Source organism: Nesoenas mayeri (assembly GCF_963082525.1).
Source record: "Nesoenas mayeri genome assembly, chromosome: 2".
Classification (NCBI taxonomy): Eukaryota; Metazoa; Chordata; class Aves; order Columbiformes; family Columbidae; genus Nesoenas; species Nesoenas mayeri.
Genome location: NC_137543.1, coordinates 108,302,193 through 108,315,850, shown reverse-complemented (window position 1 = coordinate 108,315,850; position 13,658 = coordinate 108,302,193). Strand labels below are relative to the sequence as shown.

General features: G+C 39.1%; 1 protein-coding gene across 1 annotated transcript in view; it reads right to left on the bottom strand.

Moving 5' to 3' along the window:
• The window catches only part of PDE1C (phosphodiesterase 1C), a gene marked incomplete at both ends in the record, with an annotated part of 333,766 nt that overhangs the window by 277,606 nt on the left and 42,502 nt on the right, over nt 1-13,658 (bottom strand). The window contains 2 exons of the mRNA XM_080338651.1: nt 3,546-3,717; nt 9,507-9,557. Coding sequence (XP_080194777.1) covers nt 3,546-3,717; nt 9,507-9,557 — 223 coding nt within the window. The remainder of the gene's footprint in view (nt 1-3,545; nt 3,718-9,506; nt 9,558-13,658) is intronic.

The window sequence follows — 13,658 nt, the reverse complement described above, 5'->3', positions numbered from 1 at the left end:
ATGGGCTCTCTCCTGCCACAACATCCAGCGTGGCTATTACATCACATAAGCACCACCACGGTCACATACCTCAGTGCAGTGTCCCAGGTCTCCAGACTCAAAATAATACTCCATTTCTCCTGTACATCAAAACCGAGCAACTCTAGAAGAAATTGTGACATCTTGGATTCATCAAATTTTCAGCCAGACCAGTGCCACCATGGTGACTTGGTTCACTCCAGGCAGCAGTCTGGGGACAAATGCAGCAGTTTCTCTTATATCCTTCAACATAATGCACTTCTATAAACTTCTCAGTGATATTTGCAGAACAGCACCCAAACCTGTCTTGTTTCTTTGCTGTCCATGGTGGGTGCCAGCCTGGCACTCTCAAAACACTTGGGTACAGTTGCCAGGGAGCAACACACAGAAGCTAATGCAGGCTGTGAAGTTATTACATGGTCTCCTTACGAGCTCATTAATTACCACTTAATTCTTACTGATACAGATAGAATCACAGAAGAAATTTTTTCCAATGAGGGAGGTAAAACACTGGCCTAGGCTGCCCAGAAAGGTGGTAGATGCCTCATCCCTGGAAACATTCCAGGCCAGGCTGGACGGGGCTCTGAGCAACCTGATCTAGTTGAAGATGTCCCTGCTCATCGCAGGGGATTTGGACTAGATGACCTTTGAAGGTCCCTTCCAACCCAAACTATTCTATGATTCTACAAATTACCTTTTTTTTTTTTTTTCTTGTCAAGAGGGGATAATCCACCATTCTCCATATTCCACTGTATTTTCCCATATAATTCAAACTGGTGCCTCCCCTGCCTTTACTAGACAAATAAAGACCAGTGAGAATGAATTTTAAAGTCTGTATTGGAAGCACTGCAGTAGTATAACTAGTCAAGACACAAAATTATTTATGACTGTTCACTCAGTGCAATACTGCAAACAAGAAGACACTACAAACTCGTTCAATTCTGTCTTTAGAAAGGTACTTAACCTTGTTTAGACTAATCTTGTGTTTGTTCTTGGTACCTTCAGAAAAGAAAGAGTAAAGAAATTGTATAGGAGAATGAAGACCATCAGAACACTTTTTAATTATGGAGAGATCATGCACTATACTTATTGAGGGTATAGTGGTTTGGATTTTGCTTCACATTATTACTCCAAGAGAAGAACAACTGAAATGACCAAAATAATCACATTCCTCTGTTTGTGTTTAAATGCATTTCAAGCTCATACCTAGATGCTGAACAAAATCAAATATAGATCTCTTCCTGATTTTCCAAGCTACAGAACAATAAGTACTGCAGAGTAGAAAACAACATCTAATACCAGAGGTGGCAACTGGGATTTCATGCCGCTCATATGTACTCACATAAAAAGATATGCAATCACAAGGAAGTGTGACTCATATGACACTGGAGAGACATTTTCTTTTTAACTATGCATGAAAGGCATAGCATTGCCATACACTGTTCTCACAGCAGTGAATCAGAAGTAGGAAGGGAGTTGCTGCACTTCGTGGTTTGTAGCAGTCACATTCTGTAACAACACCTGGTCCTTCTCTATGTAAAATCAGTTCATACAAGAGCAGCATTGCCCAAACACATCCTGAGATTCAGATACCAGATTCCTAATTAAGACACGCCAGGCTGGACAACCTGTAAAGCATATTTCATTCCCCAAAAGGCAACAGAGTTGTAATATCTGCCACTAGTGTGCAGCAAACAAGAAACAAGGAAAGCAGGTGCCTGCCAGGCAGCCGCGAGCACCGGGACACACCAGTGAAACCCTGTCAAGGAACCACTGAAGATCGCTACCCACAGAAGACCCTGATGAATCAAACATACGACCCACTGTACAAAAGATGCTACTCAGTTTGCACTATAATATCAACAAGATCCAAACTGAATAAAACCACTGCAGTGTTTTATTTTCTCATGTCTTCGGAGAGTAAATGTGATGTACTCTCTTATCTTCCATTCCTCTGCATAGCTCTTAAACACACATGGGGCTTCCTTTCTTTATAAAACTAGACACTTAAAATTTATTATAACAAAAAATTGTCTGGATTTCCATCTACAAAAGTCTCCAAAAATGCCACACTGCTGTCTACACTGATGAAACAAAAAGGTCTGTAATGTTTATAACACCATTAAAACTGCATTAGCAAAACTATTTCGCTAAATTCCAACTCATCAGTCCTTATTATGCTATGTACAAGCTCACTTCTTCCAAGAGTCACCCCTGCTACATAATCAAATCATGCCATTTGAAACACTGTGACATTATTTTGTCATATAAAATGGTTGAAATTATCTTGATTATGGCAATGTAAGGATAGCTGCCACCTAGAATTTGTAATGAGAAGTGAAAGCTGAAAAAGAGTTAGATCTCTTGAAATTATAGATTTTAAATATGAGAGACATAAAGTGTTTAAAAGCCATTAAATACCACAGGTCATCATAAAAGGTGGATCGAGGTTCTGAAACACTTGTCCTAAATAATTCCAAGGGAAATAATAAAGAATGAAAATGTGCTATGGAATTACAGGATTTATTTATATAGACTGACAGAAACTCACTTTATGGTAATATGTTTTTAAGTGTCAAGCAGTATAAAAAAAAGTTATCTGAAATTACACCTGATATAATGGCTTAAATAAGTACCTTCAAAATAATGATTGTGTGAAGACTGAAGTAAGTTTGACAGACTGAGGTATAATCAAACTCATTGTAGTCAAAGAAATTTATCTAAAGCAAAACCCATTTTATGCTTGCATAAATGTGTTTAATACAAAAGAAAAGTAGATGATAGTTTTTCAACAACAACAACAAAAGCTCAAAAAACACATGGAAAAATGAATTCTGCCACTTGCTTTGCTTTTACTGGGCACACCAATTTTCACTTTTTGGCCAAAGATCCATTCCATACACACAACTTTTATCTCATTTGAGAAAACTATTTTCAGAAAACATGCCTCCAAGAAACATCTGACAACTGTACATCTGACAACTGATTAAATAAAAGAGAGGAAAATCCAGCAGCAGATATATCACACAATTTACAACAGCAGCAACTGCTTGCTTGCAAGTCCCTGTCCAGAATCCTTCTCCTTGACAAAATAAATTAACACCAGACAGGTCTCAAGACATTATATCAACAGAAAAGGTTTAGCTCTCCCTTGTATCAATAAAGCACATCATCTGACCTAAAGTACAAGTCTTCCTCACTAAACCACTTTCAAATGAAACAATACCCAGCTTCAAAGACATCGTCAGGTAATGAGCTGTCTTTGTTGACCATTTTGACTAGTTACGGACTTTATATCTGTCTAGTCCTTAATCTTTTAAGAAGACTAATCAGGTCTGAGAAATGAAAGATGAGTCCAGTCAGTATTACTTATGGACCACTTTTGTTTCCATTCTTTTTCAGTACAAAGATATGCAGCATTGCAGAATCCTTCCATATCAATTTCTCTCACCAAACTCACACTTCAGTCTTAATCTTAAATATATATCCTCTCAAGGATAATCAAAGTAAATCCATATCTGTCAGACCTGAAAGATGTTTTCACCAATGCCTCAGGACTGTCCACTGGTGGTAGTTCATCTGCTAAGATTTCTTCAGGAGGTCTGGGGTCACTGACAATGGTTGGCTTTGGCCTTTCCTTCAGGTTGCCAGTCAGCCCACCAATAATGGTGTTCCACAAGCAGTTTTGTGATTTAGACCCTGAAAAAACAGAGAGTGAGAAGGAAAATAAATCAATAGGTCAATCGTCCAGTCTCTCAGCAGTCTGGAAAACAAAGATTGTCTGTTATCTTCTTACCTTTACATCACCACAGTTCGGGATTAAGCCTGAAAAACTGAAATAAAGCTCAAAGTGGAAATAAACACTAACATTCAGGTCCAAATCCAAGACTGTTATGCTTCCCATTTAAAAAAAAAAAAAAAAAGGATTACAGAACAAAGAGTTTTCACATCTTGATAAAAAATATCCTCTCCATATTATACTTAGATTATAGTTTAGCATATGTTGATGTGGCTGTGTTTTAAGACAAAGAGCTAACCAAAAAACAAAGTACCAAACTGAAACAATATTAATCATCGACTTTCTTAGATTAAAGTTAATAGTGAATGACTAGTATCACTGAAGGACTAGTATCAGAAAACATATTTTTCTTTTTTGCTGAAACTTTAACTTTTCTCAGTAGACATCCAAATGCCAAAATATTTCCATGGATGGCCTTTTTAGACTTATTTAGAGGTGTCTTGCATGCCATTCATAGAACTGATCCCAATCTGGAAGGTTAGTGCCACTAACAAAGTACAATTAGCATCCTTCAGTCAGATGTCCTCCCCACCTTTGGAAGAGAGAATACATGACTTACATTTCATAAAATTTAAGTACTTGTTTTGTATTTCCAAAAATTTTCAAATGGCCTCTGAATAAATTAGGCACTTCTGAAAATCCCAGTGATAACTACCATGCTGAGCACCTGTGTCACAATCTGACTGTCAAGTATTATAAAATATACATTGCTGAGTTAGGAGATCCCAAGAAGAGCTGCGAAGTACTGGAATACTAATTATTTCAGTTAAGAGACTTTCCACAACAGAGGTGCAGCAAGCATCTTACTGGATTCCAAAGTAATAAGACATACCAGCTTTGCTGCTAGTCATTCTCCATGGGCTTTTTATCAATATGCAAAAAGAAAAAACAAACAAACAAGATTCTGATGAGATGTTTCCAAAGTCAGAAAATTATTTTTCTAAGAGACTGTATGGGTAAAATTTTCAATTATTTTCCTGGTATTCAGATTTAATTGTCTAGCAGAGACAATTAAGAAACAAATAGTGGACCTAACACATATGGATTAAGGTTGACTTTTTGTTGCAGTACACACTAAGTATATAACAAGAAACCAAATAGAAGAGCTGTTATCCCATGTCTCCTGGGGATATATAATGAGAAATTACCGAGTTAGAAGCAGCAATATCTGCCACTGCACACAATTGATGGCAGCCTTATTTTGCTGGTTGTCAACATCTTGTTTTCACATAGCCTAAATGGCACGAAGACAGATCAGCAAGAATCCTCAGCCTAGCTTGCCCATTCCAAAGTAGTTTTCAGAGTATTTCCCAGCTAATCAGGAAAGCTTCATACTCACAGGTTTCTCTGCTTTTAATTATCAGCAGATATTTAATCTGCAAGGACCATAATTACCCAGATTTACAGGTAGCCTTGATGTCCCGTGCTGAGTTCTGTGCTACAATAAGTAGAAAAATATCTCCTCACACCACGTAGTCTGAAGTAATGCCTACACAACAGCTGCAGAAATAAAAGCAACATCCATACATCCTCATAATTCAAGGACTTGCAATGTTATGGCAATACCATTGTTTCTGTTCTTCAGACCACCATGTAAATTTCCCCAAATTTCTTAGTTTTACTTGAATAGGTAAGAATTTGTTTTCCCATTCTGTAAGGGTAAATACAAAGGATGTAAGAGTTTTATATTATCTGACCATACAGGCTGCATGTGATAAAGCCAAAAATATTGTTAACCCCTGTAGTATGTTGAGAGGATGATTTATTTTGCAAAAGTATGGCATACTCAGCACAGTTGGAACCAGAAGTTTACATTTCCCTTGAGATATGGTCAACAATGAAAAATAAGTTGCCATCCAGCCATACATACTGTACACTAGGACAGGAGAACAGGACATCAACACCTGCAGAAAAAGCTGCTGTGAACTGTTAAAATAATATTTTGTAGAAAAGTGGCTTTCTGAAGCTACTTTTATAATTTTGAAGGTTTCCCCTGCAATTACTCCAAGGAATCTGCTGAGCTTCCCAAACCACCCATATTTCCTCAGATCTACCCTTTCACAGAATCATAGAATCATTTCAGTTGGAAGAGACCCTCCGGATCATCAAGTCCAACCATAACCTAACTCTAGCACTAAACCACTTCCCTAAGAACCTCATTTAAATGCCTTTTAAACACCCCAAGGGATGGTGACTCCACCACTTCCCTGGGCAGTCTGTTCCAATGCTTGACAACCCTTTCTGCAAAGAATTTTTCCTAATTTCTTTCATTCCAGAAGCCCTCCAGCTTCTCAGGTGAAGGACAACTCTGTGGTCCAGGAGAAAGATATATTGGCCTTTTTCTGCACTTACTAGATACAAGTAGCTTGCTGTTTGCACTACCACTGAGACCCAAGAGTGACAGGTTAACTAGCTGCCACTCAAAACCATATAATCACTCAAATCAAACCTTTTTATTTATTCTTTAAACAAAAAGGGGGGGGAGAACATTTTTCCGTATATATAGTTTCTTTCCCTATGTTCTCTGCACATACACCTATAACCTTTCCTCCAGCAAGGATCCCATGCAGTTTTCCTCTGTGATGAGATCTAGACTGTAGACCCAGATGTATTTGGCTTTTCTGAGGAACAACAGCAAATCAGCCAATTGACATGAATTAACCAGCTTGACTAGAGCAATGAAATGCCATGCCCACCTGTCCCAATCAGGGCTCAGCCTGCCCACAGTGACGCTCTGGTGAAGGGCATTTGGCAAATGATTGTTTTACTCATCAGGCCTGAGCAGACACCAGTCAGGAGCTTCCAGCTGCCTGAAACACTGAAAACCTGCTGAACTTAAGTCTCCACAAAGACTGATGGCTCAGTGAGATACTGGGCACATTAACTGCTGCTAAAGACAGCAGTAACCTCTTGAATAAGAAGTCTCCTAAATGGACTAGAATTTGACATTTGAGAATACAGGAAATTGGGTAGCCCTGGCATTAGAATCAATAACACCTAACTCAATTTTAATTTCCAATCCTTTTGAATAAGTGTAAACATTCACAAAAATGCTTCTCCCTCATTTTATTGTACCCTGTCAAAGATTATTACAGCTAAGCTAGAGGCAACAGCAAAATAGATTTAGTTGTTAAAATTTTAAAAGCAGAACTCTGCATAAAGAATTTGTGGGTAAGTGTTAAAATACTTTCATACAGCCTGAAAATATTGTTACATTGCAAGACTAGCTACCTGGAGCACCAATAACCACGGAATTACTGTTCCCATTGCCTCACTAAGCAACACCAGCAGCCTTTCCCTCTTCTTTGTTACTGAACTAAAGGGGAAATGGCTACATGTTGCACAGAGCTGTGGACAACAGCCAGGATAGACAAAACTTATCTGGGTTTCAGTAGGTTATCTTGTCTATGGTTTGTGCACAGAAAGTTAGATCAGGTAAATAAGGCCAGCCCAAATGGGTATGGTTTGTTAAGTGTTCAGTGAGAGCCCAGCTTGGGTCCCACCAAAATCTCTGAAGGTTTCACTCTTGATCTCAAATGGGCAGCTGTTACAGAGTGATCGAAATCCTGCTCTCTGTTTTGAAGATGAACTTAATAATTGCCTTTCGATTAATCATTTGAGTGAATGTGAAAGGCATGATCCAGGAAGCCACCCAGTCTCAGCTTCGTGACTAAGACACAAGACAATAATCCTCAATGACTTCAGATGTTGCTTGAATCCTTGTCCTCAAATGCTGCAGCTTTTTCTGCCATTCAGTCAGGATTTTTGAATGTTTGATCTATACTCCACTGTGTGTTTAGTGAAACATGGTATGCTAGAGTAGGTTATAGTACTCTCAGCATAGATTTGGGCATCATGCCTTTAACTCACATTAGCACAGCACATGCCTCAGACATTTCCCTCCTTTCCATAACACAGTTCCCATTCTAATTTTATTTCCCATTCCCAGAGAGTTATCACCTTATATTGCTCATGACAACACAGTCATCATTAATGATACCCTGTGAGAAGATAGCTGGATCATTAAATCCCCAACCTGACTCCCAGATCACAAAATTTAACTCCTAACAATGAAGGTCTGGTTTACAATTTGAATAATCTCACTTCAATCCTATATTATGCCTCTGTGACTGTTTCCCAACCAAGTTTATCTAAGTGTTCCTCTCTGCATTGCATTTCTGTTACTGTTGAATAGCCTGTGGCCCTGATCTCTCCTCCACACTTAATCCCATGCAGCTCTGGGTCATACAATGAGGCCTTATAAAGGGGTAACCTCTGCTTTTATTCAGCCAATATCCGTCTGCTGGTCTGTTCTCTCCTATGTAATGCCAGGCACCCCTAACTCTGCAAATAAGGCTTGGCCACCCGCCTGCGAGCCAGGATTAAAGCAGGAACACAACCTGGTTGTTCATGGGTGTCAGACCTGCACCCTATACATATTCACCAAAAAACCACAAGTTCTTCTGAATGTCAGAATCAGAACTGAAGTGCCAGCTCCATTCCAAATGTCATGACATTATGCTTGACCTACTTGTCAGGCAATACTGCAGCATGAATTCCTCATAACCCAAACATCCAGGAATAAACAGTGCTTGGGTTGAATTTTCTAATTCTGTGCCGAACATTCATAATGGACAAAAAGCAGAGTGATAAAGAACCTGAAAATATTTGTGTTTACACTTACATTTCTCTCCTCTGTGATTTTCTTTGCCGTATGAATTTTCCCGGTTGAACCAGCCAGGATTAATCAATAGAGCCCCTTTTAAGCTTTACTGTCTACGATGTGAAGGAAAATAAACCCTAAATCAGGAGTAAGGAATGCCAGTACAATTTTCTCTCAGTCTTGTTCAGTCTGGCCTATCACCTTGTAAGTCACTACATGCAACAGATTTCATAGCCACAGAAGTTCCTTCTGCACTATGCATCTTAGCTACCTGTGTGAGGTACAGCATGCTCAGACTGCCATCCTGTGACTGTGTGAAATACTGCACCGCAGATGTAAATTGATGTTTTGATCTGCACCACTCATCGTGATAGCAAATGCCCACTTTTAATGATAAGGGGATTTTTCCCTGCAAAGTGATCACGAATTGTCACTGAACTGCATGCATCATGAGTATAATTTCCTATCTCCATCCTCATTCCTACATATTTTGTCACATGTGTTTTTAATAATTCATATGGTCAAAATCACGGTCAGTCGGTGCTACATTACCAGACGCATCCCTTTGTTTTGTTGAAACTTGGGTCACTTATTTCAAATCCCAAGCCACAGCCTTTAGTTCCCAACCTTGCTGTGTCAAGCAGAAGGTGATGGAGGGGCTTTCAGTACGGTTTAATTATATTTATCACGGTCTATTTCTAACACTTGTCCAAATCTCTTTGTAGCCACTGTAGTCAAATTCAGTTGGATTTGTAACACTTATATTATTACAACTTTTTATGCTTAAAGCAACAGTAAGGTCACTCAGCCTTCCATTCTTTTAAGTTTTAAATTTTCAAATCTGTTCGATAAGACTGAATTTCTTTAAGTGACTTTTCCAACTAATTCCTATGGTTCCTCAGCTTAGTACTGTAAATGAATTGTAATAACAGGGTGGACATAATGTGAGACTAAAGCCTTATTAAATGTGTTTATTTCTACAGCAGATATAGAATTCAACTAGTTAAAATAAAAAAGGCTACTTACGGGCAAATCGTGAAAGTGGTCGTGCATTTTTGTCACCTGTCTCGTTTGCAACTGAAAGAAGAAAATACAGAGAATTAAAAAGCATTAAATTTAAATGTTACATTAAGACTAATGATAATACCAATTCCCACACATATAAAGAAGACTGTTCACAGTAACAGTGGCTGGATATATATGCATAGGTATACACACATACATATATAATACTTTTTTTAAATGCCACCAAATACCTCACTTTGCATGTTTGTCTATCTGGCTCAGTGTGGCTTTCAGAGTCAGCAGGGCACATCACAGGCACCAGCAAACATTTTCTTGTCCCACATAATAACTGAATCATATAATTGCCCAACATTCAAGCACTAGCCATTAATAATACATAGCAACATGTGATCACAATAATCCTTAAAAATCTATTTTATATTGGACTTTATTTTCCAAGTCCTAAATAATTTTTTTTTTTTCAATTTGCATTAATGAGTACAGTAAGAAAAAAAAGTAAGATTATTCCACCTACATACAGAAATGCACTAGTAATTTTGGAAACCCAGAGGACCATTTAATAACAAATTAAATGAAATTTAAGGATCTGTGCAAAGGAATCTTCTGGCATTTGGAACTGTATACAGATACCACCTAGGACAGAAACAACCTTGTGCCAAACCTGTTTTTTTTTTCTGCCTCAGATTCATACTGGCATAGTTCTCAACAAGTCTGTGACCCAGCTGGTGTGCAGTTAGTCAAGAGCATAAACAATTCTTTTGGATTCTCACAATATTAAACTACAGCTGAAAAAACAGCAGAGTTATCAAGGAGAAGAATCACCACCCATGACTTCTTATTTTTTGTAGCTAGAGTAATCATGAGGAACAGCATTGATGGGCAACACAGGGAAGAGAGCATATTACAAGTACACAGAGAAACCTTGCCAATTCTTTGCTTTCTTTAAAAATGCTACTTTCTAGAGATGAGACCAAGCAAGCTAAGAAATTACACAAGATTATGCAAAACGTGACCAGAACTGAGAGCTTCCTAACAAGATGATGTCACCTAAGCTATAATGGACATTTTGAAGACAGAAAAGATTTTTGATTAAATGTAATCTTTCTGAGAAGTCTTGAGTTTGTCAGTTTAAGTTTGGCTTTATTTAAGCCCCATGTTCAGTAGGACTCCAGCTTTCCCTGCTTGCTCTCCAACTTTACCTGCTGATGAAGGTGGCTCTAGCACTCATTTTAGTCGCCAAAGGGGCTCTTTTAACAAATCTCGGCCTCGTTTTGCTGCCATTAGCCAGTAGATGGTGCCCTCAAAACACTGGTAACTCTCCAGCAGGCTGAGGAACGGCCAGGCTGGCTGGAGGGTGGCCCTGAGGTCTCCCAAGTCCTACAGGATGCCCTTCCTTGGCTTGAGTCGATCACAGGTATCTGTAGCACAAACCCCAAGCAAATAAACTCTCCCAGGACACTGAATGCAGAGACATTGGAGTGACTGCACAGTTAGGCAGGTCCTGAACAGTTCATCATTTCAGAGTCAAATCTGTCTTTGCTAAAGGTGATGGCACCATGAAGGAAAAACAGCAGCATCCTCCATGGGGCAGGGATCAAAATAGTTGGACCACTGAGCTCAAGAACTGTGCCAGAAAACATTGCTACAGCCAATATATGAAGGTCAAATGGCCAGGATTTGTCTGTAACTCGGTGATGATGGCTTGCATGGGGTGGGCTGAGAGACCACCTGCCAGACTGATCTCCTCTGGCACCCTAGGGATCTCTCCATACCACAGCAGAGCCTGGGAAAATTCATAACATGAACTGAAGTCTAACCTGGAGCATCAAGTGAACTATTACTTCAGTCAGGAAAGAGCCTTCTAAGGGCTGTGCTGTTATCTGTTTCAGCATATTTCCTCCACTCTGGTGGCAGCTGGCACTCCCTGGTCACCAGAGCCTTCAGGTGCACACAAGGTCTCTCCTTTGTGCCACCCTCCAGCTGGATGTTGCAACAAGAACATCTGTGTTTGGGCAGCTCAGCTCCCAGACTCACAGCATCCAACACAACAGGTGTTGTTAACCTCTCCAAAAATAAAGATTTTCCGGTTCCAGGCTGCACAGGTTTGTTTTCAGTTGTCCGTGCTTCCCAAACGTCAGATGGTGTCATATACCAAGTAATGCCCTTCCATCTGGTACACAGCCACCCAGAGAAAAGGTGCAGGGAGAAGACCAAAGCAATGAGCAGGCCAGAAGGCACTGGGGATGTTAAACATGCATCACCAGCAAGATTCCTGGTACCAGTGAGCTGACTGCTGCCTGGGAATTGTCTGACACCAACGGGGGGTGCACATAGCTGAGATCTCAGGTTTGTTTAGCCCTGCAATCAAAAAGGGAAGGAATCAGAAGCAAAAAGCTTCATTTCTGCATTTGCTCGGCATGAAAATCTTACATTTTACTTGATGCAGTTTTTATCATGGAAATTCTGCACATATACCCTACAGTTGTCTCCCAGGAGCCTTTGGAGAAACACAGAACTAATAGACCTATGTATGCGATACATGTAAAGGAGAAAACGCTCTTCCTCCATATGGCTTGAAATCTTCTTTTCTGCATTTGCTCAGCACGAAAATCTTACATTTTACTTGATGCAGTTTTTATCATGGAAATTCTGCACATATATCCTGCAGTTGTCTCCCAGGAGCCTTTGGAGAAACATAGAACTAACAGACCTATGTATGCGATACATGTAAAGGAGAAAAGACTGTTTCTCCATATGGCTTGAAATCTTCTTTATCCTGTGTTTATTGAATTTTATTAATAGCAATAAGCTTTTAGGAGGAAGCAAGTATGAATTAATGAAGCTGGAGAAAGAAGTCAAATCTCTGAGAGAGCAAGTCACAGCCCACATCAAAGATTATTTCTTATATTTCCAAAGATTTCCTGTACCTCCCTCTCTTCAGATATGCTTATTTTCCAGCTACTCTCTACCCTTATATGCTGAAGCCTAGGCTGATTTTCATCTCTGATGAGACTATCAGCATGAAAATTGCAGATACATACTTCTTTCTCCCAAATGGGTAGGCTGTTCTTCAGTTTCCACCCCACTATTTTTAAATCTATCTTTTTAAATGATAAACCATGCACATTTGAAGTTATTTTCCTTCCTAACTTGAAAGCAAATAAATCTTGTTGAAGGGTATAGCAACTTGTAAGTAACCTCTGTTCCTTCAGAAGGACAGCCGTGACAGGCAGGGGACATTGTCCTGTCATCACCCCATTGCATCCCAACATTCACGTGCTCTCTGTCGTCACTCGTCCAAGTAGACACAAAATAACAGCCCTAGTTAAATTTCTTCTATTTCAAAAGTAGTATGTTGTACCATAACTGCCTGGAAATCTCAAGGGCCTCTCATTGCAACTATAAAAATATCTTCTGTGGCATGATCAGTTCTTAGATTAACATGGATCACTTGTATGCAAGTTCACTATGTGCCCACTTCATGGGCAGGCTTCATTTTTTAATGTCTGCCCTGTTAAACCATTTCCTACAGCTTCCACATTTTCTACAGAAGCTATCAATTTCACCAGTACACCCCCTCAGACAATTTAGCTTTCAAAGATCCTTTGTCAAACTTCTAGTGCAATGCAAAGAAAAATAATACCACTTGTAGTATTGACTCATCAAGACTGACAGACAATAGCACATCATCTATATTTTGCCATTAAGCAGCTGAGAGGCTGAAAAAAAAGAAAGTTGGGTATTTTTTTACCCACCAGTAAACACATTCTTTCAAGGAGTCTTTATGTTTTTCTTAATCAACGATAGGGCAGATGAGCTTAACTGTATATTTGATGCTACTAGCAAATTTGTCAAAGTGTTAGGAAACAGTACAGTACATAAGGTGATAACACAGATAAATCTACATTGAACATACAATATCAATAAACTGTTCTCTGGGATATTTCTTTTCTTTGTTTCCTCCTTTACAGCATTCCTGTAAAAAAATAACCCTAACATATCATCTAGTAATCATTTCCTTTAAACCTCAGGAGAATAAAATACAGGGCTATGACTGCTGAGACAACTGTGTCTGTCTGCTTTTTACAGACAAATCAAAGATCATTTCTGGGAAGTCCAGCGGTTTTTGCTCTCAAATACTATAATACCATT